Source organism: Pistacia vera, unplaced genomic scaffold (genome assembly GCF_008641045.1).
Source record: "Pistacia vera cultivar Batoury unplaced genomic scaffold, PisVer_v2 Contig320, whole genome shotgun sequence".
Lineage (NCBI taxonomy): Eukaryota > Viridiplantae > Streptophyta > Magnoliopsida > Sapindales > Anacardiaceae > Pistacia > Pistacia vera.
Window position 1 is genome coordinate 234,502 of NW_022196136.1, and position 26,948 is coordinate 261,449.

At 36.6% G+C, this 26,948-nt stretch overlaps 1 protein-coding gene and 1 pseudogene across 1 annotated transcript; one reads left to right on the forward strand and one right to left on the reverse strand.

Moving 5' to 3' along the window:
- The first annotated feature begins 1,439 nt into the window (after positions 1–1,439).
- LOC116137080 (uncharacterized protein At5g41620-like) lies at positions 1,440–17,539 on the forward strand. The gene is made up of 3 exons (XM_031422769.1): positions 1,440–1,793; positions 15,371–15,496; positions 15,987–17,539. Exons 1-3 carry the CDS (start codon positions 1,440–1,442, stop codon positions 17,433–17,435), a joined length of 1,929 nt encoding a protein of 642 aa, XP_031278629.1. The 3' UTR covers positions 17,436–17,539.
- On the reverse strand, positions 3,287–3,965 carry LOC116137081 (annotated as a pseudogene).
- Positions 17,540–26,948: the final 9,409 nt, after the last annotated feature.

A 26,948-nucleotide genomic window follows, 5' to 3' on the forward strand; every position in this document is an offset into this window, starting at 1 on the left:
AGTCCAGCCCAAGCCTAAGCCCAATGTGTAATTCAAGCACTAACAAAATCTTTCCTCAAGGCCCGCAGCCCAATAAAACATCATGTGCATAAAAAGCTCCAATCATGGACATGGACCACGCCATCAAAATTTGAGAACCCAAAAATCCATGCAACATGTGCGAAACCTAATTATTATACATACAAATTTACATTGTCCCTTGAATTTTATATATCATGCAAGTATGAGACATGTGCATTTTTTTAATATTTTTTTATCACTCGGTTATAGAGATTGTCAACACTCCCCATATCACATGCAACTAGAATCAACTTTTGTCAATTTAGAGCCTAGCGGGTACAATTAGGGATCCATGTATTATTGGTATTCAGAAGAATAAATGGACGTGAGTTAACCCAATTAAATAAAAAAAAGGCCCACACTGGCCCTTAAAAATTGCAGCGATAGTCACAGATTGAACTGAAATTTACACCCGATGGGAACAGAAATATAAGGTGAGTGAATATGAATTAATGGACAAGAGTAGAGCAGATGAGTTATGTGGGATTTAGTAAATATTAATGGTTTATGGATGGAATGAATGTTGGACTGGACCACTTCTTGAATAAGATGCAACTACTTTTAAGTGGTCCATGACTCCATGCTGTGGTCCTTGTATGCTCTTGTGCTCGTGCACTTGGCTTCACATAGTAACGACTACTATATTCTTATCCATGTATTTACAACTTTTTTTAATTTTTATTACAATTAATATATTACATAAAGTGTAGGCAAGTACATAAGAAATGTTTTGTCACTTTGACCTGCACACTTTTGAATAAATATTGTTTTATATGACCTCTTACTCTTAGGAAGAAGCATTGTAAGAATTTGAAATCATACAATAATATAAATAACATTTCTACGTTGATGCTTGAAAAAAAAGAGGGAGAAGCTGACGCAAAGTATAATAAATTGGTTAGCATATCTGAATCGGCATGGTTAAGGTTTAATACCCTTCTAATTCTTCCAAAGGGAAAAATTAAAGCTATAATTATACTCTTATAAATAAAGTGATACTTAAGTCTATGCCTAAATCAAAGGAAATATAGCATAGAGTAGCATGGAAAGAGGCAAAGAGGAGGTGGATCTATGCATTTTAATGCAAATTTTAAGTTTCAAACTAACCACAAAAATTGTGCGGTGCTGACTCTTGACATTTGAAGTTAGTGAAACCAAAGACGACTTTATAAACAGGAAACAACTCCTACCTAGAGATTCAGTCTCAGAGAGTGAACAGATTGTTCGAGAGAGAAGAAGAAGAACCCATATTTTGGGGTGGAGAGAGATGAGTATTGTACACGATGAGAAGTAAAAAGAAGCTGACACAATTTGAAATTTGAAGAGAGAGAGAGAGGGTTTGTGTGTGAGTACTGAGTGGTGAGTAGAGAGAAGGAAATATGGAGAGAAAAGAAAAAGAAGTGACGAGAGGGGAAAAAAAGCAAGAATTAATGGTGAAAAAGTTGAAACGCGGGATTTTGGTAGGGAAAAGAGCAGGCCCCTCTACTCCTTCACCCACTTGGAGACTTGAGTTTACATCTCCAAATGTAAAAAACTCCATTGCTCAAGAATTTGTTACTAATCATCCTACATCAGCAGTTTCTGCTAGAAAACTTTGTGCCAGTCTCTGGGAGATTCAGCCCCACCGCCTCTCACTTCCTCAAATGCCAAAGCCAAGTTTTAAAAACAAACACAAGGGTTTTGATCTTCCAACTCATCTGGTTCACCACCCTCCTACTATTCTCCCTCGCCAGGTACTTTTTCTCTCTTTCTTTTTATTTTTAACTTGCGTATGAGGTCATTGGTGAAACATAACCTGCTAGCACTCCACTAGAAGCCGAAGCTGGAAGCCCACAAAGAATTTACCAGCTTAATTGACGACGTCCTTTGTTCCAGGAGTTCTGAAAGTTGTTTGGACTGCTAGAGCTAAACTCACACAGGAGGATCATTGTAAAACTGGACCCGACATAGTCAAATAGTCCCGTTAAGTCCGCATGCATGAGATATTGGTCAGGAATGGACACTGTGGGCTGCACCCAAGTATATTTTTTCCTCCTTGACTGTATTGCGACAAAGCCATGGCAAGCGCAGGATAGTGAGCACCACTTACCATCTCAATGTCAAATCTATACCATCCAATACGGCATCACCAAGTGGGTCTCGAATTGATTTTCCCCCTAAGAGTTGTTCCATAAATAAGCTGCGACACTCCTAGCATCATCATCTGATACAAGGAGTAGCTGCCGGCACCACCTCCGATTAAAGCAGCACCTTAATTCCTCGCTTTGGCAATATCTAATGTCTGTACTCACGCTTTGGCAACCTTTAATGCTGGGTTACAGTGACCAGCTAAGTTGATTTGCGGCTTTTGGCCATTGCCAAATTGTGAGAGGAAAGCTATGTTACGATTTCTTATTTCCTGTGGCCATGTTGTTGTGAGTTTGGCCCCAGTATCCACAATGACTCCGGCGTTTTATAGAAACTAAGCAAGTAATGTTAGAAGGAGAGAATTGCAAATGAAATTGTTGAGAAAGAGAAACCATGTTTAAACCAGATTGAGAATATGAAGTTCTTGATATGCAAAAGGTTATGGACGAATCCCTCTTATACGCATTTTGAATCAAGGTCAGAAAGATGTTTCGAATCCGTAGGCTGCAAGTTGTTATGTTAGGACCAAGGAAATACATAATTGTGGCTAATAATGCATCTCATAATTCCCAATCGGAAAACAAAAGGGTGCCCGTTTCTTGACTTCTACATGCACGAAGGAAGAAACAAGGTAATTACCTTGTTTCTGGATTCCGTCACATGTGAAAGGAACCATTTCTCTGGTTTACCTTACACATCCTCTTCGTCTTTGTTTTATTATTTATGATCTAAGTATGCATAAAATATTCTCTTTGTATAAGTTTACGAATTTGAAATCTTAATTTGATATTGCGTGCAAGAATAACAGGAGCAAGTATTATGTAGATGATAACATCTTTTTATGTTCTTGGATTCTTACTTGTAGAGAAGTTGATAACACATTATAACATGGGATTGATAGATATTGATCTTTTAACTATTTATAATAGAATCCTTTGCGTGGTATATTTTATTGAAATTCGGAGTCCTTAGTATTATTACATCATCAGAGTACTAAGGTAGAACCTTTTTGTTTAAGCGAAATTAAGTGGAAGAAGAAAAAGCAGTAGTTTACAAACGTTTGGCTTAATAGCGGAGCTATAGTCTTTGTCATGATACCTTACCAAAGCATGACACCTCCATAGTTTGAAGAGTTCTTAATAGACGGTAAAATCTGAGAGTTAAGCACATCAGGAGCAATATACCACTCCCAGCTGCTTCAGGAGACGCAGGCAGTCCCAAAAATACTTGGCTTGAAGGTTGATTTATGTCCACTGATTCCAACTGTTCTTAAGGCTGTCTCCGTTACCAGAATATTCACAAGGATGTTTGTTATAGAATTGGACCAAAATGTAATCAAATAGGTCCAGTCTTAATGCACCACCCACCCATGCATCAGGGTACGGACATTGAGGAGCTGCTGATAATACACTTTCTGGTTAAATCCTATAAGGTCTTTGCCAGTTCGTCCCATTTCTGTGTAGTGCCTCCCTCAATATCAAAATCAATACCATCTAAAACTGCGTCACCTAATGGACGTGAGCTTACTGACCACCAAGAAAATTGTCCCACAAGTAATCGCAACTTGCCTGCACGACATTAAATACATTAATTAATTTCTCATTTGTCAATAAGGAGCTAACCAATGAAAAATAATAATAATAGAGCATGCCTGGCATCATCAGCTGAGGAAAGCAAATAGCTCCTGAACCACCTCCAATAGAGAGCAAGACCTAATTCCTTGGTTCTGGCAAGCTTTAATGTCGGAGCTCAAACCAGTGCAACCATTAGAGGCAGGATCACAGTGCGCAGCGAGATTGAGTGACGGGGTCTGGCCATTACCAAGGTGGATAAGAAAGCTATGTTCACAATTCCATAATTGCCAGTGGCACAAGCATCTGCATGCTTCCTTCATTTCCATTCTGACCCCATACACGGAGATCACACCGGCATTAGAGCCGCTGATGAAGGCAGCTAGCATGAGGCAGATAGGGCTATAGTGTTCAGATATTGATGAGCCATTGGGTAGGTGGTAGTCTACTGCTTGGTGAACATTCATTGAGAAACACATTCTTATATAGATTAGCATGTAACAATGCCTTCGTTTTAGCCCGTACACTCAAGTTATGGTTGTTAATTAATATTTATTAAACGTGTCTTGAAGGTTAGAAAGTCCTCCAATTGAGTAGTCTTCGAAAGACTTTTCAAATATACATTGGGCTAAATTTAATCGACATATTGCTATTGAAAGATTCTGATCCGTTCGTCCACCATAACTCTAGACAACTGAGACTTGAAAAATTGCTTAGGCCCTAAATATTTTTATGCATTTTTTATTTAACAAAAAAAAATTGATTTTCTTTTCTAATTATAATTATTTCAATCCAAATTTTTGGTTAAACACTTTTAATTTCAGTACAAATTCTATTTAAGGTCAATTAAAAACGCTGGTTACAAGTTTGAGGAGAACGGAAAAATGTTTGGCCCAAAACATAAGATGCGTATAAAATGGAAGTCCACAAGGAAAGTCAAAGTCTAAACAATTATCTTCTAAATTTAAACGCGGCTACGGTAACCAAAGTTTCCATTACGTGTGGACACGTGGTTTTACTTTTACATTGCGCAAACATGTTCCCACCCAAGGTAAAGCTAATTCCATTACTGTGGACCCGTGGTTTACTTTTACATTGAGCAACAACATGTTCCCACCCAAGGTAAAGCTAAATGTCAAGTTCCCACTCGATTTCAAGTTGAGGAGAATGGAGAAATGTTAGCAATTTCAGACGTTGACACAAATATAGAATCTATTATTACCATATTGCCCTTGATAAGTAAATTAGAAAATTATTTTTTACTATGACTTAACGCTTCCATTTCCAACCTAATTCATTATTCGTCTCTCAAAATAACACCCTTTTCATATGTTGCGTTAAATAAAAAAAATATCTTTTCCATCCCTTCAATTATTTAGAAAAAGAAAGAAAGAGTTACTATTAATCCTGACTGGCTAAAAAGTATGATGAATTATAGAGACACATTTTAATTAATGTTAGATTTCCACTCTCTCTAAACCTATAGATAGATGAATATTTTTAAAAGTGATGTAACATTTCTACCACGAAAATTGAACAAATGGGTTCCTGATATATTTGTTGGTTTGAAATATCAAATCATACTTAATGCAAAAATATATACCTAGATGCGATGCACCATGCATTTCATTAAATAATTGTGCATTTCACTCCATCCAACACATTCCCATATTTATTTTTTGATTAATTTTATATAATAGTGGTTTCAACCGTGTTCATGGTCAACTTTATGTAGATTGGCTCATGAAATTGAAGAAGATAAAAGTCATAAAACCTAAACCCATCATGGTAGGCCCCCGCCCTGCCCTTTTTCAAATTATTCCCTTTATTTTATTTTTTTCATAATTTATTCATGTAATTGCAAAAATTTAATGTTCGTATTATTTGTATGTCTTTAAAGATAAGCATATTCATATTTAATGTAGTATTGTTTTATACAATTCACCAAGACAAGCCTCAATCTGTCAATCACAATGCAAGTATGCATGTTAGTAACTGATCAGATTTGCGCATGGAAAAACGTAATATTTAAAACGAATCGATCAATTACATGAACATGATCGATACAAATTATAACGTTTTCATGCATAAACTGAAACGTAAAAAAAAACTGTATTAAAAACAATCCATATAAGGATTTAGTTCATACCGACGTTTGGAGGCTCCTCCAAATATCTCTGACTTCGGAGATGATACTGTTCATTGGACTATCATCACCAGATACTGTTATCGACTCTTCCTGGATACGTTCACGTGATTCTTCGCTAACCGATCCAAGTAGGATCACACTCACCAAGTCCACACGAAGATAATCCGCAGAACCCTTGATTATTTTACTAAACAATCAAGGCTTAAAGAATCAAGAAGAAAACAAGAAAAATTTTTCTTCTCACACAAGAGTGTAATGTGAGCGGTGAGAGAGAGAGAGAGAGGAGAGAGAGAGAGAGATAGAGAGAGAGAGAGAGTGGTGCTAGGGTTTTTGATTATTGATAATTCTCATTGTTTTAATTTTAAGTTGCACTCATGTAGTGCAGAATTAAAACCCTATTCCACTTAAGAATAGACATGGGCTCCAACCCTAATTCACCCTTGCAACCGAGCACACCATTTATGGTATTTTAATTAATTAATTATTTTTATTATTAAAATCAATTAATATATAATAATATATTAACATTTAATTAATAATAAATTCATTTAAATATATACATAGATTATTTAAATATAATCTCACTAATTTAATTGTAATATTCAAATTAATACAGGCAACAACCTCAGCAAATTTATATTGCACTGTAAGATTACCAAAATACATTTTCATCTTGAAAGACAAAAATACATTTCTCACAATTGATTCTTATTATTATTTAAGTTGTGACCCGTAGGCTCCTCATCATATCGGCAGTGTAGTATTGCGATTAACACAATAATCGTCTCACTATACACAGATCAAGATTGACCCCTAGCAAGACATCATGGCCACCCGATACATCTATTCAACAAAACCGTAGTCTGTCAACGGTATGGTTCCGTGCAATCAAATAATTTCATCATCCGTTATCTCATCGAGACTGAGGTACAGAAATAATGTCAACCTCGATATCCTCGACATGTTTTGTATTCAGTTAATGGACCAATGACCAGAATAATAAATTGGATTGAACATCAACTCAATCCCAATGTGACTACATATTTAGTGTCATTGCCATTTATTGAATTACCCAATGAGATAACTTCTCCCCGTACCGAGGAGTGATGAATCCTTTGTCGATCCATCATAGTCTCGATACACTTCTAATGAGCCATCACTACCGTATTGATAGCTCTGAATAGAACTACGTTGGGCTAGTGTCAAACTACACCAATTGGGTGCACAAGCGCTCCAGTGATCTCAAGTCTAAGGATCACATGCACCACCAGCCGTTAGAGAATTTATTCCTTGACAGGGTTACCATCTATATGGAATCCTCTGATGGGTCTGTCCAATGAACTTGCCTCTAGCAAGCACCCTATGCGTTGCATCAGTTGTCGGAAACAAACCTTGACAGTGAGATCAGTCACTGCCTTTCGACAAGGTCGTTCAACGCTATGATAACCTTATTATATTATCTGTGCCCTTGGTCAGAATAATACTGGGGCTACGTACATTTTTAGAATGGCCACCATGGACATAGGGTTCTCACTACCAAAATTTGAAATAGTTGATACCCTTGTCACGACTCTACCATCATGAGGGCATATACATTACATAAACTATGATTTACATGATATACAAGAATATGCCTTTTATTGATAAATAAATATTTATTACAAAATCAATTTTACACTAATGGACTGGCCTAGGGCACTTACTCTAAGAGCAACTATAGGGTTAGTCCCATTTTTGATTTCAGGACCAACAAAAGAAATATTATTATATTTTCCATGTAATTAACTTTCTAATATTAGGGCCCAATTAAAGTTAAACTTATGTAGATTATCATTAGATTGAGGTGGTCCGATTTGGCTTTGTAAGGGCAGTGCACTAAAGTCTTGGTGGTAGATCAGCGGCGTAAACAGGAGTGCTTTGCAGTTTATGGTTGTTCATGAACAAGGAAGGTGACGACTGCGATTTGGCATCGAAAAGGCGGCAAAAACCACCGACATGACACCGCTAGGATTGATTGCATCGTCGTCACTTCTTGCTTCGTTCTCAAGGTTGGATTCTAGTAGATTGTTTGGTCAACGCCGTCGCCGAAGCGCAATGGCTTTGGTTGTTTTCTTGGGGATTTCTAGTTGTTGGTTGGGCTGTGGAGTTCCATCGTTGGTCGTGTTTTGTGGGCAATTTGGTGATGGGTCATATGTAGGAGTTAAAGAACAATTTATTAATTTATTTATTGAGGGCAATATGGTAATGTTCTTCCGTACTTGTGTCAGATCCTAAAAAAACTTTAATGATGTTGGTTTTTGGGTGAGAATCTAGAATTTATGAAACCAAAGATGGTAACTTGTCGTTTTGTGAAACCTTGGGTGCTAACATGTGTCGTTACTCTTTCGTAAACGTCACTCTCTCAGATACCCCACAAACTTGTCGTTTTGTGAAACCTTGGGTGGGAACATGTCGTTTTACTCTTTTGTAAACGTCCCCTTCTCAGATACCCCACACGAACCTTTAACAAATAAAAGGAACAATGATAGAGTTACCGAAAGTTACACACCGAATTTGTGCACCGAATGACATGGTAAATCATGACTTTGATTAATATTAACTTATAATGAATCAATGGTCAGGATTTCGTCACGTCATTTGGTAACACTCTTCGGTAACTGTAGCATTACTCAAATAAAAGTGGCGCCAATAGAAAGGTGGAGGAATCATTTATGCACAAAATGCAAAATCTTGAGATTGATAAAAAAGGATCCCCTACTTTAATTCTCTGCAGAAGAGCCATAAGTCTTGAAACTCTAATGATAGCTATTGACAAGTTGTATGCATGTATCTAGAGGTGGGCAAGGGACTGGTCCCTTGCGGACCCAGGCCTGGGCCCATTTGGGACTGGCCCCAAATGGGACCAGTCACTCATGGGCCTGGGACCGGTCCCAAGCCCATAAGAAAAACCAGGACTCGACCAGGCTTTAGGCCTGGTCGACTGTCCCATGGCTCATGATCGGTCCTAGGACTGGTCCCGTGGGTCTGGATATTTTTTTTCCCCCCTCAAATTTATTATTTTGGGGGCAAAACAAAATTTTGTAGGGGTTTTTAGTATTTTTTAGGGTTGATTATAAGTTTCTAAAAATTTAATTAATGTTAAAAAATAATAAATTAAGAGTTAATTTTAATTTTTACATAAATGTAATATTCACATTTCACATTCACGCTTCACAAATAAACAATTAAATAATTTTTTTTTTATTAAATTATTCATCTTCAATTTCATCGTCAACACTAGTTACATTATTCAAATCTGTATTCCTAAAGAGTTCGAGTAGTTCAGGATCTTCAGGGTGCTGTTGTAGTCTTCTTTCTGCATGGAGTCTAATCCCATAAACACGTTATCACTTCAATCATCTCATCGGTTAAAGAACATCTTCTGTCTTCAACAATCCGACCACTCGTTGAAACTTGATTCGATGCAATTGTAGAAACCGGCACAGATAAAATATCACGTGCCATTTGGGATTAATGGGAATCGACTTTCATGTTGGTTCCATCATTGAAGAATATCCATGTCAAGTTGCTTCTTCATCGTCTAAAGGTCAAGTCCACCTGTAGGTAGCGAGTCATCTCATTTGGTCTATGTATGTACGAGCTGGAGCTGGAGCTTCCGCCACGTTCCACACGCCCATTGCTCGATCCTTGAGGGGGGCTGCATCAAGGTCCTGATCGCCTCTCCTAGCCATTCCACTTCCACTTCCACTTCCATTGTACCTGTTCTCATATAAGAAAAAAGCCTATCCAATTTGTGTTTAAAGTCAGTCAAATAAGACGTATAATCATGTCCTAAATAATGGCCTAACTCGTAATTACATCGTTAACTATGAATAATTTAAACCTAGGATCTAGAAAAAGGCCTAATCCATATAAGAATGGAAATCTAACCAATATCTCTTGTATTTTTCTTCCATACTTGAAACAATTTCAATTAAAATGTTATCATATCTATATTGAGCAAAAGTTTTAGCAATTTGAACTAAAATATCCAACACTAAATTAGTAGTTGGATAATAAATATCACTTAATGTATGGTAGCATCATAAAAATTTTAAGAACTGAATAAAAAAGTTCACAAAGCTGTAATTGTAATTTGTAATTTGTAATTTGTTCTTCCGGTTGACGAAATCTGTAATTTGTTTCGCGGTTGACAAAGCTTTTTAACAATCAAGTAGCTAGAGTTCCAACGGATAGGCATCTTGTACATAACTTCGAAGGTCAACCGTGGCTCCTCTGCTTACATATTTGACGTACTCTTGCCATCTTTATTGCTACCGTCAACGATAAATCCATAGCTCTACGCACCCTCTCCATCTTTGAATGTATAGCATCTAAACCTGCTTAACTATCAAATTGATGATGTGACAAGCACTATCTTTTCAAATGAAGAGATTGTCGCGATGTTAACAGCTGCATTATCAAGCGTTAGCGTTATAACTCTATCATTTATAAATATTCTTGCAAAACTTCAAGAATTGTAAAATAAATAGTTTCAGCACTATTTTTTTCATATAATGGTTTAAAACCTATCAATTTTTGTTGTAAACCCCAATTATGATCCAGAAATGTACTGTGACAGTTAAAAAATTGGTTTTTGATCTACAAGCCTATATGTCTAATGTGTGCAATAGATATATTCCTAAAATTTTGAAATTCGTTTTTAAGTTATTATTTATTTTGTTATAAAGTTTTAGTATATCTCTTCTACTTTACTTCAACCAACATGGTATATGCTGGACAAAATGCAGTTTTAACCATATTAAAAAAAGAATTTTCATAAACAATGGAGAGTCCGTAGCAACTATATATCTTGATATTTCTCTCCTGCAACATGTGTTATTTATTGCCATGTTGAGAGAGTTGAGGATGTGGATAAAATTAAGTTGAGTTTGATTTGTCTACCTGATCCGCTTGAAGATGCATTTATTTAGGGATGCTTCTTCTCTATGTGTCGTCGCATCGTCGAAGTCTCCTTCTCAGCCCCAATAATAGTTCCACATAAATTACACATCACACACGATTCTTCCCCCTCCCCCATTTGTCTTTGGCCGTTTTGATTTGGTGAAGTTCGCCAAACATCAGACACGACCCTTTTGACGGTCAGGGGGTTGGGCTATGTCCGTGCCCGTTGACTCGCAGCTCGCATGTGTTTGGCTACATCTCGTCCCGACCGAATGTGGTTGTGGAATTACAGTGGTTCCTTTGGAGGAAATGGTGAAAATGGATTGAACGCTTCAATTTCTTTGGTGGATGGAACTAAAACTCATTTGGGGAAGACATTATAAATTTATGATAAAATAATAATAATTAAAATGAAAAGAATTAAATAATATATGAAATTATGATGATTTGAAAAATATAAAAAAATTTGAATAATATAATAAATAATATGAATAAATTATAAATATAAATTGAATGAGAAATTGATTGGAGATTTGAGTAGAGAGATTGAGAGAATGAAAGAATGAGAGATTGATTGGTGTGAAAAAAATTAAAGGTTTTAGGGTTATTTATAATGTAGTTGGGGGGGGGGGGGGGGGGGGGGGGGGGGGGATAAAAAAAAACTTATAATTAATAAATAATTATAAGTTTATAACCGTTGGCTGCTCGTGGACCGGTGCAGCAGCCAACGTTTAAAAAGTTAAAATTTTTTTAAAAAAAAAATAAATTTTGTAAATTTTATTTTAGTCATTTAATTTATACTTATTTTAGGGGCTTTAAATAATTTTACAAATGACTAAAATGGTAAAAATACAAAAAAAAATTGGGCCCAGGCACAGACCTGGAGGAGGGCCTAGTGGAGGCCCGGGCCCTCCTCCTTAGGTCTGGTCCCGTTTTGGACCAGGTCTCCTAGAGGACCGGGTTTTGATGCTGGGCTTTTGGGCCCGGTCCCAAATGCCCAGCTCTACCTGTATCTGCATATTTACGTTCCTTTTCCTGTGTTTTTTAAGTTAATATACTTTACTTCTCCTAGAGGACCGGGTTTTGATGCTGAGCATTTGGGCCCGGTCCCAATGACCGGTTTTGATGCTGAGCATTTGGGCCCGTCCCAAATGCCCATCCTACCTGTATCTGCAATTTACGTTCCCTTTCCTGGTGTTTTTTAAGTTATATACTTTACTTTTCGGCTATTGATTAATGTCTTTTCAATGGTTTTGTTTGAGGCCATAAATATACTAAATTTCAAGTTATTATCGGTGAACACTCTTCGTTTTAATTGAGCTGGAAAAGTTGATTTGGGCTTTCCTTTTTGCTGTTACCAAATTAGATTTCATTCTTATTGCTCGATATTTTCTTCTTCTTAAAGTTCTATTTTCTCTAATATATGCGGGGTTAGAGTCTGAATAGAAAGCAGATTCATAATATTTGGGTAGTCCAATTGGGCCTGACATGTCCAGTCTTCCTTTTGTTCGAAAGTATATTAAAGAGGGCTATTGAATGTACCCAGGCCCTTTTTAATTTATTAAGGTGTATTTAGTAGCAGTTTATGAATCCATAAAATAGTCTACAAGTCCAGTCCAAGCCCAAGCCCAATGTGTAATTCAAGCACTAACAAAATCTTTCCTCAAGGCCCGCAGCCCAATAAAAATTCATGTGCATAAAAAGCTCCAATCATGGACATGGACCACGCCATCAAAATTTGAGAACCCAAAAATCCATGCAACAGTGCGCAAACCTAATTATTATACACAAATTTACATGTCCCTTGATTTTTATATATCATGCAGTATGAGACATGTGCATTTTTTTAATAATTTTTTTCACTCGATATAGAGATTGTCAACACTCCCCATACCACATGCAACTAGAATCAACTTTTGTCAATTTAGGGCCTGGTGGGAGAATTAGGGATCCATGTATTATTGGCATTCAAAAGAATAAATGGACGCGATTTAACCCAATAAATAAAAAAGGCCCACTAGCCGTTAAAAACTGCAGCGACAACCATAGAGAACTGAAATTTACGCCCGACGGAACATAAATATAAGGGGAGTGAATACGAATTAATGGACGAGTAGAGCAGATGAGTTATTTGAGATTTAGTAAATATTAATGGTTTATGGAAGGAAGAATGTTGGACTGGACCACTTTTGATTAAGATGCAACTACTTTTAAGTGGTCCATGATTCCATGTTTGTGGTCCTTGTATGCTCTCATGCTCGTGCACTTCACTTAGTAACGACTATTATTTCTTATCCAGTTATTTATAACATTTTTTTAAATTTTATTACAATTAATATATTACAAAGTGTAGGCAAGTACATAAGAAATGTTTTGTCACTTGACCTGCACACTTTTGAATAATATATTTTATATGACCTCTTACTCTTAGGAAGAAGCATTGTAGAATTTGAAATCATGCACTAATATAATAACATTTCTACTGGATGCTTGAAAAAAAAAAAGGGAAACTGACGCAAAGTATTTGTCCTAACCAAGTATAATAAACAAGGAGTAGAAGTTGTGATATTTGGACGAATGTTGTCTGTTCATTTGGGCATAGATTTGATAGATGGAGGTGTTTAAAACAGCAATACGAGGACAACCAATCAGTGTCGAAGAGTTTGTGTTTGCGTGTCGGTGTCATGCAATGCAACATTTATAAGCCACATGGTCATGAAATAATAAAGCTTTTATTTTGAACAATAAAATCTTTTTTTTAAGAAATATCTGAGTAAGCAATCATTACGTATCTGAATTGGCATGGTTATGGTTAAAACGCCCTTCTAATCCTTCCAAAGGGAAAAATTAAAGCTACATTATACTCTATAAATAAAGTGATACTTAAGTCTATGCCTAAATCAAAGGAAATATACATAGAGTAGCATGGAAAGAGGCAAAGAGGAGGTGGGTCTATGCATTTTATGCAAATTTTAAGTTTCAAACTTACCACAAAAATTGTGCAGTGCTGACTCTGACATTTGAAGTTAGTGAAGCCAAGACGACTTTATAAACAGGAATAAACTCCTACCTAGAGATTCAGTTTCAGAGAGTGAACAGATTGTTCGAGAGGAAGAAGAAGAACCCATATTTTGTGGTGGAAGGATGAGTATTGTACTCGATGAGAAAGTAAAAAGAAGTCCACACAATTTGAAATTTGAAGAGAGAGAGAGAGAGAGAGAGAGAGTTTGTGTGAGTACTGATGTGTGATAGAGAGAACGAATATGGAGAGAAAGAAAAAGAGTGGAGAGAGGGGAAAAAAAGCAAGAATTAATGGTGAAAAAGTTGAAACGCGGGATTTTGGTAGGAAAAGAGCAGGCCCCTCTACTCCTTCACCCACTTGGAGACTTGAGTTACTCTCCAAATGTAAAAAACTCCATTGCTCAGAATTTGTTACTAATCATCCTACATCAGCAGTTTCTGCTAGAAAACTTTGTGCCAGTCTCTGGGAGATTCAGCCCCACCCCCTCTCACTTCCTCAATGCCAAAGCCAAGTTTAAAACAAACACAAGGGTTTTGATCTTCCAACTCATCTGGTTCACCACCCTCCTACTACTCTCCCTCACCAGGTACTTTTTTCTCTCTTTCTTTTTATTTTTAAAATTGATGGGCTTCATAACTCACTTAATTTATTATTATTTTTTGGGGGGTATTATTAAATTTTAATCTTTCGGATTCTACTTATTCTTGGATGATTTAATCAGCGTCACCTGTGCTATTTTTGCCCTTTTCCTTGTTTTCTTTTGTATTCGATGATTTGTCTTATCATTTGCTGTTCTAACACATTTTTGTTTGTCAGCAGAAAGATTTTTACTTTCATGAGTAGGATTACATCTTAAATCCAAAGGTTTCAGTTGGAGCTGGATTTCTTCATAATTGGATTCATAATGTCTATATTTCTTTACGGATTATGGGTTTAAAGTAATGGAGGCTTATTCATTTATAGCGTGTTTAGCAATCCAAATCGGAAAAAAAGGAAAAAAAAAAAAAAAAAAAAAAAAAAGAGTTATAAGATAGAAGTGGAAGAAGTAATGAGTGGATAAGATAATCAGAAGTAAAATTATCATATTCATTCCTCCAAGTCTCTCAGTACTCTGTTGTGTAGAGAGTTTTAAAATTCTGCTGGTCATAAATTACCAATTCAGAGACCGTGTAACAACATTCACTATGTATCTCTTAGCATTGTTAATTTTTGAGCTTCCTTTTATAGGTTTATTACTTTGATACCATCAGAATATGATCAAAAAGCAGAACTTAATCTAGGAAAATAGAAATCGTCTGTGCAGACAAAGTGCAGCATCTTTGTTTTTGAAAGAAAGGTGTTATGTATGTGGTGTACGATTTCACTGCGGCTGTGACCATTAGAATCTAGAACTTTGATTAACTGTCTAAAATAGTCCTTGGAGTTTGCTAATGATGAAAGAATAGAAATTTAATCTTTTTTCCCTAGAACTGATCATTACCCTGAAACTCATTCCAGCCAGAGAGTGCGAGTAGCTCGAGCAAGCATATTGCTACATCACTTATGCAACACCGTCAATCAGTTGAAAGGAATCGCTGTGCTTTACAGCCTGTATCTCCTGCAAGTTATGATAGCTCATTGGAGGTAATACCTGCGTCTGTTTTCTCCATATTGTTGTGTAGATAGCTTTCTTTTAAACACTTGACGGAAGTTGAAGATCCTCTGGGTTTGACTATAAATTCAAGTCATTGAAGTATGGGTTTGGTTTTAAAATGTGTTCAATTTTAATCCATCCAGGTGAAGAACTAAACTTATCTATCTTAATAATCTCTATGATATATTATCTCCGGCAATGTTAGAAAATTGAATTTTCTCCATCGTGAAATTAGCATCTACTTATCTTTGTAAAACTCTTTTTATCTGTAAACCATGACATTTTGTTCTCATACCTATGAAATAAACTGGAAAATCAAACTCCTTTTTTTATCTTCCATGTAAGATTTTGGTTACAACGCTAGACAATATACATCTCAGAAGACTCAGATTATGATCTTCATGATGGATTCTTATAAGTTCACCATTCTCTGTTTCAGTTGATACTGGTTTCAAAGATTTTTGTTTCCCCTCTTTGCAGGTGGCTCCTTATAACCCAGCAGTCACTCCCTCTAGTTCGTTAGATTTTAAGGATAAGCTGGGTGGGTCAAGTTTTAACCTTAAAACATCCACAGAATTGCTCAAGGTTCTTAATCGAATCTGGAGTCTTGAAGAACAGCATGTATCAAATATGTCATTGGTGAAAGCTTTGAAAATGGAACTCGATCATTCTCGGGCCAAAATAAAAGAGTTGCTACAAGAGAAAGAAACGAATGAGCAAGAAATGGATAACTTGATGAAGCAAGTTACTGAGGAAAAACTTATCAGGAAGAATAAGGAGCAAGATCGACTCAAAGCTGTTGTTCAGTCAGTGAGAGATGAGCTTGAAGATGAGAGGAAATTAAGAAAACACTCGGAAAGCCTGCACCGGAAGCTAGCTAGAGATCTTTCTAAAATGAAATCCTCTTTCTCTAATGTTTTGAAAGAGTTTGAAAGAGAGAGAAAAGCAAGGATTCTATTGGAGAACTTGTGCGATGAATTTGCCAAAGGAATTAGAAATTATGAAGAAGAGGTGCGGTCACTAAGATACAAGCCAGAGACTGATCATGTTCATATGGAAAATGCTGACAGGTTAATTCTTCATATTTCGGAAGCATGGCTTGATGAGCGGATGCAAATGAAGATAGCAGAAGCACAAAATAATCTTGCAGAAAAGAATACAATCGTGGACAAGTTAAGTCTTGATATAGAAAACTTTCTTCATGCTAAACGCTTCTCTGGATCAAGGAAACATGGTAACCTGTCTACAAATGAGCTAAAGAAAAGCTTTTCACATCGTCAATCTTTAGAGTCCTTTCCATTGAACGAAGCTGTAAGTGCTCCTCAAGATGTTGCTGATGAAGAATATTCAAGTGATACTGATTCACAATGTTTGGAGCTAGACAATAGTGCAGCAAGGAAACAAATCAAAGGCCATCTTCAAGAATTGGTAAATTCAAATTCCATGAAGAAGTCTGGGTCAAGGGAAAAAGTTCAGGGTCGTAACCTGCTCAGTTTGCATGCTCAATCCAACGTACATACAGCCAGAAAAAAGAACCAATTTTCAGATTGGCAACCGGGTGAAGTACAAGGAGATGTCTGTGGGTTTAACCAAGCAAGTTTACAGGAAACCAAAAACAAACGGGGTGGAATGGACTCAAATCATGTGCTTGATGAATTAATTAGAAGTCATTCCTTGTCATCTGAAGGCGATAAGATTCATCCTGAGAGTGATATCAGGGAAGATGCTTGTGTTCAATCATTATACAAAGGTCATGCTAGTCCCGTCCAAAAGTGGATGTCAAAATTAACATCCCCAGATTTTGAAAAATCTGAATCTTCTCTGAAATTGCCTCGGATGATAAAGGAGAGTACCCTTAAAGAAAAATTACTAGAAGCAAGGTTAGAGAGCCAGCAGTCTCGTGCAAAACCCTCAAAAGGTCCCTTTTAGTTTGTCAAGAATGATGGATTCACTTGAAGTACTAACTTTCCGGTCGAGAATTCAAGTTACTGAGATTGTAATGTGCAATGTTTCAAATATTTTTTGTTCGAACTCTTCCAGTTTCTTATGTACACAATCATACTGGTAATCTTGAATTTCCGTCCCACCAAACCATGCTGTTCTGCGTAGCAGAGGTCACCAGGTGCAATTTTTTTTTTTCAAAACACCGTATGATTGTGTCCACTATTTGTGCCAGAAATCTCAAGTAATTACTATTCATCTCTATGATGAGCGCGCCCACATGACTGTTATTTTTCACTGATTCATGAAAATTTTCAACCCACTCAGAAATAGGAAAATTGAAAACGAGAGTACGGTTACAAGGGGACAAAGGCATTGCTAATGATTGTGTTGTGCAGATCCTGTTAAAGTCCTTGATATTTGCTCCGTGTCTCTGTGGGGATCATTTCAGAGGAGCAATGCATAAAAAGCTTGTGTGATGCATTAAGTTGCTTTTGACCCATTTAAAGAAATAATGTAATATACACAAGATTGTACTTAATCTAATTGCACGATTTTAAAAACCAAAAGCAAACCAGAAATTGAACAGTTGAACTTAGTTGGTGACTAGGATAGTTATCATACTTTCCAGGTATAATAAAGAAGTGAGCATAATATTTGTTATAACCCAAGCCTAATTAATCAATTGGCAACACAAACAAACCACAATCAAGATTCAAGACCAAAACACACACACACAATCGAAACACGAATTTACTGAGGTTCGTCTATCCAATATTGGATAGACTATATCCACGTTGAGCTCCAAAATACGGATACTCACAACACTAAAAGATTATCTAACAATTACAAGAAGAATACACCCAATCTGTCGAAACAGAGCAACACTCTACTCAGGCCTATTCGCTCAACGAACTCTCTACAATCTGCAAGAAACAGAGGACTAAACCAGCCTCAAGAAGGAAACGCAACCCTCTCTAATCTACCCAGATTATTCCCATAAAGCCTCAGCAAAAATACCTAACCTAATTGCTCTCTAATTTTGCATGAACCCTAATTGTTACAGATTAGAAAAATGCGGTTGTCACCACACTGTTGCTACTCGTGTTATATATGCCCATATTAGCAAATATCAGCCCTTGGATCTGTCTTGATCTGACGACCAGGATTCCTTTACTTAACTTAAATGAAACGACCTCGTTTTGGCTTCACAATATTTTTAGTCTCCACCTTGAAGCCAACACTCTTCCTTCCATTTATTTTCCTTTCTTCTTTTCCATTGCTGAACTTCTTTTTAGTGCAGTAAGCTATCCCATATTTCTTCTTAGCTCTAAGAGACAATGTCTATCTGATGTGAAGCAAGTTCAAGCAGTGCTTGAACTTGGCTGTGGTCACTACTTTGGTTCCCATGTCTGCTGGATTCTCTTCAGTAGGTACCTTCAGAAGATTGATTTCTCCTTTTGCAATCAGGTCTCTGATGAAGTGATGCCTGACATCCACATGTTTTGTTTGTTCGTGATACACCGGGTTCTTACTCAAGTGGATGACACTCTGATTGTCAGAGTAAACTGTCGCTGTGCCATTCCACAAATCTGCTTCTTTCAGAATTCCTTACAACCATGTTGCTTCCTTGAATGCATCTGAAACTGCCACGTACTGTGCTTCAGTAGTGGAAAGTGCAACCAGTGGTTGCAACTGTGCTTTCCAGCTAACACAGTTGCCTCCCAGTGTAAAGTAATATGCAGTTGTGGACTTCCTAGAGTCCCGATCACCTGCAAAATGTGCATCTACATACCCAACCAGATCAAGTGACGCATATCTTTTACAGAAAATTAAACCAATCTGAACAGTGCCATTAATGTATCTCAACAACCATTTTAAAGCATTCCAATATTCATTTCCAGGATTTGACATGAACCTGCTTAATAGAGATATTGCATATGCTAAGTCAGGTCTGGTGGATATCATGGGATACATTACAGAACCTATGGCATTAGAATCAGGGACATTCTCCATTTTCAGCCTATCCGAATCTGTTTTTGGGGATTGTGACTTGCTAAGTATGAAATGGTTTGCTAAGGGCATTGTCACTGCTTTGGATTCAACCATACCAAATTTTGAAACCAGTTTCTGTAAGTATGAGGATTGATGGAGTTTAAGGGTATTTGCACTTCTCTCTCTATCAATCATCATTCCTAGGATTTTCTTTGCCTTCCCTAAGTCTTTCATGTCAAATTTAGTATTTAATTTGGCCTTTAAAACATTAATTTGAGACATGGACTTACTAATTAATTAACATGTCATCAACATATAACAGAAGATAAATTGGCATGTTATTCATACAGGCAAAATAGAAACAGTTGTCATACATGCTTCTAGTGAATCCATTTCCTATTATGAATGCATCAAACCTCTTATACCATTGTCTAGGGGACTATTTAAGTCCATACAGGGATTTATTCAGTAAGCATACATAATCAGGCAGTTTTTTATCCTTAAAACTTAAGGGTTGACTCATGAATATTTTTTCATCCAATTCACCATGCAAGAAAGCAGTTTTAACATCCAATTGTTCTATCTCTAAGTCATGTTGAACAACAATTGCTAGCATGATTCTAATAGTTTTAAATTTAACTACTGGAGAAAATATTTCAGTGAAATCAATACCTGCCCTCTGAGTGAAGCCCTTAGCCACTAACCTTGCTTTGAATCTTGGTGGATCAGATTCATTTATCCCTTCTTTCAGTTTGTACAGCCATCTGCATTCCACCAACTTCTGATTCTTTGGCTTTGGAACTAGTGTCCAGGTGTTGTTTAAGTGCAGTGACTCCATCTCCTCTTCCATAGCAGCCACCCATTCTTTTTTATCCCTTGAGCTCATTGCCTCATCATAAGTGTTAGGTTTTGATTGATGTACCTCTGAACCAGCCAAGAGTACTGTATAGATCAGGTTAGCATAGCTGTCCCTTGTAGGAGGTCTGATCTCCCTCTTGACTCTGTCTCTAGCTAACTGGTATTGGGCCAGATTACCATGCTGATCCACTTCAGCATTGTCAGGAGGGTTATCTTCATCCTCTTGCTCTTGAGTTTGCTGTGGCTGGTCTTCAAGTAGATCAGTCTCATCTGTTTGGATGTAATGGTCAGGATTTGTTGTAGGCTCCACCTCAAACTGAGTTGTCCCAGTTTGTCCAAAAGTTTCAGAATCTTCTTGTGAGCTACCTGCACTGTTAGTACCAGATTTGCAAGGAAAAACAGTTTCATTGAAAATCACATCCTTACTAAGAATTACCCTAACCCTTGGGGCAGCCCTTTCCTATAGCCTATAACCCTTAGTTCCCTCTTGATATCCTAAAAAAACACACTTAAGAGATCTTGGCTCTAACTTTCCATCTCTGGTATGTGCATATGCAGCACATCCAAAGACTCTTAGGTGTTCAAGAGATGGTCTCCTCCCTGACCACCTCTCTTCAGGGCACTTAAAGTCTATTGAGCTAGAAGGACTTCTATTTATTAGATAGGTTGCTGTACCTAGTGCTTCCCTCCAAAAGGTTTTTGGTAGACCAGCTGTAAATAAGAGGCATCTAACCCTCTCTAGAAGGGTTCTATTCATTCTCTCAGTAACCCCATTCTGCGAAGGGGTTCCCCTAACTGTCCTATGCCTCAAAATTCATTCTTCTACACAGTAAGAGTCAAACTCCAGGTTACAGAATTCTAAGCCGTTGTTTATCCTAAAGGTTTTCACCTTCCTATTAACTTGGTTTTCAACCAGGTTTTTCTAGCCTTTAAACTTAGTTAAGGCTTCATCCTTGGACCTAAGAAGGTACACCCATAACTTCCTGCTATAATCATCCACTATGGAGAGGAAATAGCAATTCCCTCCATGTGTCCTAACCCTTTTAGGACCCCAAAGGTCTGCATGCATATAATCCAACCCTTTTTTAGCCAGTTGAGTTCCCTTTTGGAAACTCATTCTGTGTTGTTTTCCCAACACACAAACTTCACAGAAAGTTAATTCAGATATGGATTCCTTACCAAAATAGCTTGCTGGCTTAACACTGTCATACCTTTTTAGCCTATGTGGCCAAGTCTCAAATTTCATTTCTCTGCAGCAGTCAGATTAGTAGATGATAAGGCAGAATTTACAGTGAATGCACAATGTTGACCACACAAAATGTACAACCCATTTTGTTTGACCCCTTCAAGCAAAATTTTATTATTCTTATACACAACTATGGACCCCTTTTCTACCTTATAACTACATCCAGCTTCATCCAATGTTCCTAAGGAAATCAGGTTTCGTTTAAGGTCAGGTATATACCTTACTCTGGTTAACATTATGACTTTACCATTATTTAACCTAATGGTTATGTTTCCTATACTTTGAACCTTACAAGAGTGATTATTACCCATGAAAATAGTTTCTAACTCTCCTTTCCTAAGGTTCTGGAACCATTGGATGTTTGGGCTCATATGAAAGGTGCATCCTGAATCTAGAACCCATTCTTTATTGCTAGCTTGGTTTGAAATAGTGAGGGCCTTTGAAATTTCAATGTTAGTGCAGTGCTAGCTAAATTACTCTCTGTATTGTGCTGTTTTTGTTTCTTTATCCAATTATAGCAGTTCTTCTTAAGGTGGTCTGGTTTATTACAGTGAAAGCACTTCCTAGTTTCTCCCTTAGACTTGTTATTCTTCCCTTTTTTCTTATTCTTAGAGTTCATGTGTTGTTGGAAATTCTTGTTACTATCATTTCCTAGTTGTACAGGATCTGTCCTACTTTTGACAAACAAGTTATTTCCATTCCTTTTATGGATTTTCAACTCTAATTCCCTAGATTTCAGGCCAGCTATAATCAGGTCAACACTGGGAACTGTCCCAGTGTATTGTAAAGCATTTTTCACCACTAAGTACTCATCAGGCAATGAATTTAACAGTATCATCGCTAAACTAGAATCTCCTAACTCCTCATCTGTACCTTTCAACACTAATGTCATCTTAAGAAACTCATCAAGGTTTTCTTCTACAGACTTACTAACATCCATTTTATAAGAGAATAAAGCTCCTTTAAAAAATGCTAAGTTAGGAGCAGACCATAAGGAATAGAGGGATTCAAGTTTACCCTAGAGTGTGAGCGGTGTTTCCATGCCATCTACCTTTCGCAGGACTGCGTCGGACATGTTCATTATGATTAGATTATAGGCTTCCTCGTCAACTTCAGTCTTCTTTTTTAGTTTCTCTTCAGACCACTTGGTGGTGTCTTTCTCCAGAGCAAGCCCAACCTTATTATGTGAAAGGAGGGCCTTCATCTTTTTCTTCCATGTGTTGAAATCGATCTTCCCATCGTATTGGGAGATCTTTATACGGGTAGCACTCATCGTACTGTAACAGCAGGGCAGGATAGTCTAAGGTGTATGTGGCGTTGTTATACCAGAGGTCGCCAAGTACTGCCAGACAGTTTTTAAGGCAGTTACTGGTTTCCAGCCGAGATACCCTTAAACTTAGCAAATAAGACGAAAGTGAACAGTACTGCTACAACCCCTAGGCAATAACCAAGATTTCTATCCCTGACTCGTGTTTGTAACTCAGACTAACCAATTTGACCAGATTCAGAATGATTCGAAGCCCTAAAGCTCTAGAAGCCTTAAATTCGAAAAACGCCCAAATCCTAACAAAACCCTAATTTCGATTTTGCATGAATTTCATTGATCCCTTGTGTTTGTAACCTAATCTCACGAATTAATCCCAAGACTCAGCAAGATTCGAAGTCTTAATGATCTAGGAACCTTTAAATCGAAAAAACCCCCAAAATCTGACAAACCCTAATTTTCGAATTCGTCAAGAATTAATCGATTTCTAGACCTAGATACACCTTAGAACTTTGGCTCTTATACCACTGTTATAACCCAAGCCTAATTAATCAATTCGCAACACAAACAAACCACAATCAAGATTCAAGACCAAAACACATACACACACAATCAAGACACGAATTTACCATGGTTCGTCTATCCAATATTGGAAAGACTACATCCACGTTGAGCTCCGAAATATGGATACTCACAGCACTAAAAGATTATCCAACAATTACAAGAAGAATACACCCAATCTGTCGAAACAGAGCAACACTCTACTCAGACCTATTCGCTCAACGAACTCTCTACAATCTGCAAGAAACAGAGGACTAAACCAGCCTCAAGAAGGAAACACAACCCTCTCTAATCTACCCAGATTATTCCCAGAAAGCCTCAGCAAAAATACCCAACCTAATTGCTCTCTAATTTTGCATGAACCCTAACTGTTACAGATTAGAAAAATGCGACTGTAACCACACTGTTGCTACTCGTTTTATATAAGCCTATATTAGCAAATATCAACCCTTGAATCTGTCTTGATCTGACGACCAAGATTCCTTCATTTAACTTAAATGAAACTACCCGTGTTGGCTTCACAATATTTTCAATATTATTAATCAAAGACTTTTACGTGAGCACTGACCCACAATCCACCATCACCGAATTGGGTTGACAGAAAGTGTTTTATTGCACATTTAATTAATCTATAAATACTTTGCCTTTTTAATATTGTTGGTGAAGTGACAGAACATCTGCATCTGGTACAAATTCCTCGTTCTGATGGTAATGCTAATTTTGTGCTTGATTTCTTCCCTTTTTATTTTCCTTTTAACTTCGCTAAGCAAGTTAGGTATAATCAGATTCTATTACAAAATAATTGAAGATTTTACTAAGTTAGTTGACACCCATTTGTTTGAACAGATATATCAAATCTCCGTTATATAATCGGGGCAAAATTCTGGGAAAAAAATATTTTTAAGTTTCAGGGTTTTCTTTTTAGTTTTTAGGTCAAACTTTGAGAGTGAAACTTTAATAACTATTGATTAAATGCCTTTTAATGGTGCTTAAGTTGGCCCGCATTAAAGTGAAACAATTTTCAAATCTTAAGCATCTTTTCTTGATGAAGTGGAGAATAATTACATGACACCGATTCCACTCAGTAGTTTAAAACTCTATGGTCTCGTTCAAAGGAGAAATCCACCAATCAAATGGCTGAGCCAATTCAAGCAGCATACTAGAAAATCAGGAACTGAGATTAGCAGCAACTTAATTGTTCATAAATATATTAAAGGCAACCAATAAATACTCATAAATGGAAAGTTGCGAAAGGATACCCATCATCAGCACTAATTTTAATGTGCGGTGCAATATTCACCAATTTTTGGCAAGAAAATCCCATCAGATATTTTGATATGTTTCACATCCAACGAGCAAAATTACATCTAAAACCCATATGTGAGGCTATAAAAGGAACCTCATGTTCACCACCTCTCACAACACAAAACAAACTTGTTTCTCGATCTGTATAACAGTGTATTATATATATGTTTTGTACTTGTAGCTCTATTATAAGTTGAGTTTTGTTTAATTATAGTTAAAATGTGTTATGGTTTGAACGGAGCTCTCTTAACTCCAACTCTGAAAGGAGGTGATAGTAAAGCACGGCTGCTAGTTCATGAACACCCCTGGCTCTGTGCGCATTCATGAGATGCACAGGCTAAGGGTTTGCATGACCTGGGAGACGTGTTTACTTTGATCTTTTTGGTATTGGAGTGAAGGGAGCTCCGTTTGTTCCCAATAATTCTAACCTTTTTTAGCTTTTATTTACTTTCAGATTTTTTACAAAGAATATAATTTTGTTATGGGGGTGAACTTGCAGTTGCATGTCTGGTGAAATCATTAATCAATTTTTTGTTTAAGATTTTAAGATCCTCAAGACTTAACTGCATTGACTCGATAAATTAACATTATAGTTTTCTATCCTGCATTGTTTGGCTTTCTTTATGTCGATTCATTACTATTTCATCACGCTAAGATAATGTTTTAAAGTTGTTTCCACAGGAAAACAAGATTGTTGCCGCTAATCGCATATTGAGCCGGTCGGATGGTTGACATAGTTGTCTGTTCCAGTTCTGCTGAAAGTTTATGGACTAGTCCATTCCCAAGATATATTGCTTCAACTTCCTTATTATTGAAATATAGATTTTGGTGCTTTTAATGGGATGTCGCCGCAAGACATTTTTTTCATTTAGTTCCTACCTTTTTTCTTTCTAGTGAGAGGGATTAAGCAATGCACCGAAATGTATAGTTTATTTGATCAAGATAAACAATGATTTTCACTTTCCTTTCCAAATAATATTTTAGTCTTCCTCTACCCATTATCGTTGTTTGATTTTGTGGTCAACATTCAGGATATAAGTGGTACCATTACCATATTTACAAAGTCAAGCTTAATTGTGATATGATTCAAAAGGCATTATTGAAACAGCTCAATCGTTTTACAAGGAAGTTGAATAATTTATCTGAATTTATTATTAATCTTGTGGATAGAGTGAGGAAATGAGTTACCATTGTTAATTGATTATGTACAACGCGGGAGATAAATATAATCATATATATAAAAGGATCTCTCCTGAACCCATTTTCATTTTACTCCAACACTGTCTGATTCATTTCTTTTTATGGAAAGAGCCGATAATATCAAAGTGACATGAGCCCAGGACCCACTTAATTGTTCAAAATTGGACTCTTTGTCGGAAGAATCGGATAGTTGATGGATGCTGGTGTCTCAATCCTTGACTATGACCATCATCTATTCTATAAAATATAAACTAAGTTGTATTATATAGAGCTCGATTCTTTTATTAAGAATAAATTACCTCATCTCGAATATTTTCTTACCATTTTTTTGCTTCAGGTTTTAATATTCATTAAATAATTAACTAGAAATATAAGATTCTTCAACTGTTCATAAACATAAATATAAAATTATAAAGCTAATCAGACGAAAATATATTGTTTATCTCAAATTATATCTTAATATAAAATAATTAAAAGTTGAAAGATTTTTTTTTGTCACCAGGGCATCCAAGCCAGCTTGTGTGCACTTCCACCAATCCCGGAGGGTCCTAAAGTTAGGGATGGGATAAACTCGGTAGTGGTCACCTCCTAAAGTTAGGGATAGGATAAACCCGGTAGTGGTCACCCCCATTAGCATAATCTCGTTCGGTCGTAGAGTTAGGGATCAGATAAACCCTCTAATGGTCACCCTTATTAGTAACTGAGGGAAATCAAACTTAAAACCTCTTGAGTAATATACCCAAGAGTCTCTATCGTCTCACCTAGGATGGTTTATTTTTTATATTTATTTCATACTCATTAACTTGATCAAAGCAACTATCCATAGTTGATAGCTAGTTTCAGAATTATAATATTTTATTCATCAATTCATCAAATTTATTTATTAATCACTTAAATATTAGATTCGTGTTCGTTAAATTGATCGAAACGTCCATCCATTTTATATAGATTGAGAATTATTATATTATTAGTCGTTTAAATATCTGAGTCATACTGATTAAAATCATCACCACCTCTGCAATTTTTAACCTCTTTTTTCTTAAATTAATTTGGACGAGAAATTTATAGTAAT

Coding starts and splice junctions, on each gene's coding strand:
- LOC116137080 (XM_031422769.1), top strand. CDS start 1,440: ATGGAGAGAAAAGAAAAAGAAGTGACGAGAGGGGAAAAAAAGCAAGAA. Junction 1,794..15,370: donor CTACTATTCTCCCTCGCCAG/GTACTTTTTCTC, acceptor AACTCATTCCAG/CCAGAGAGTGCGAGTAGCTC. Junction 15,497..15,986: donor GTTATGATAGCTCATTGGAG/GTAATACCTGCG, acceptor CCCTCTTTGCAG/GTGGCTCCTTATAACCCAGC.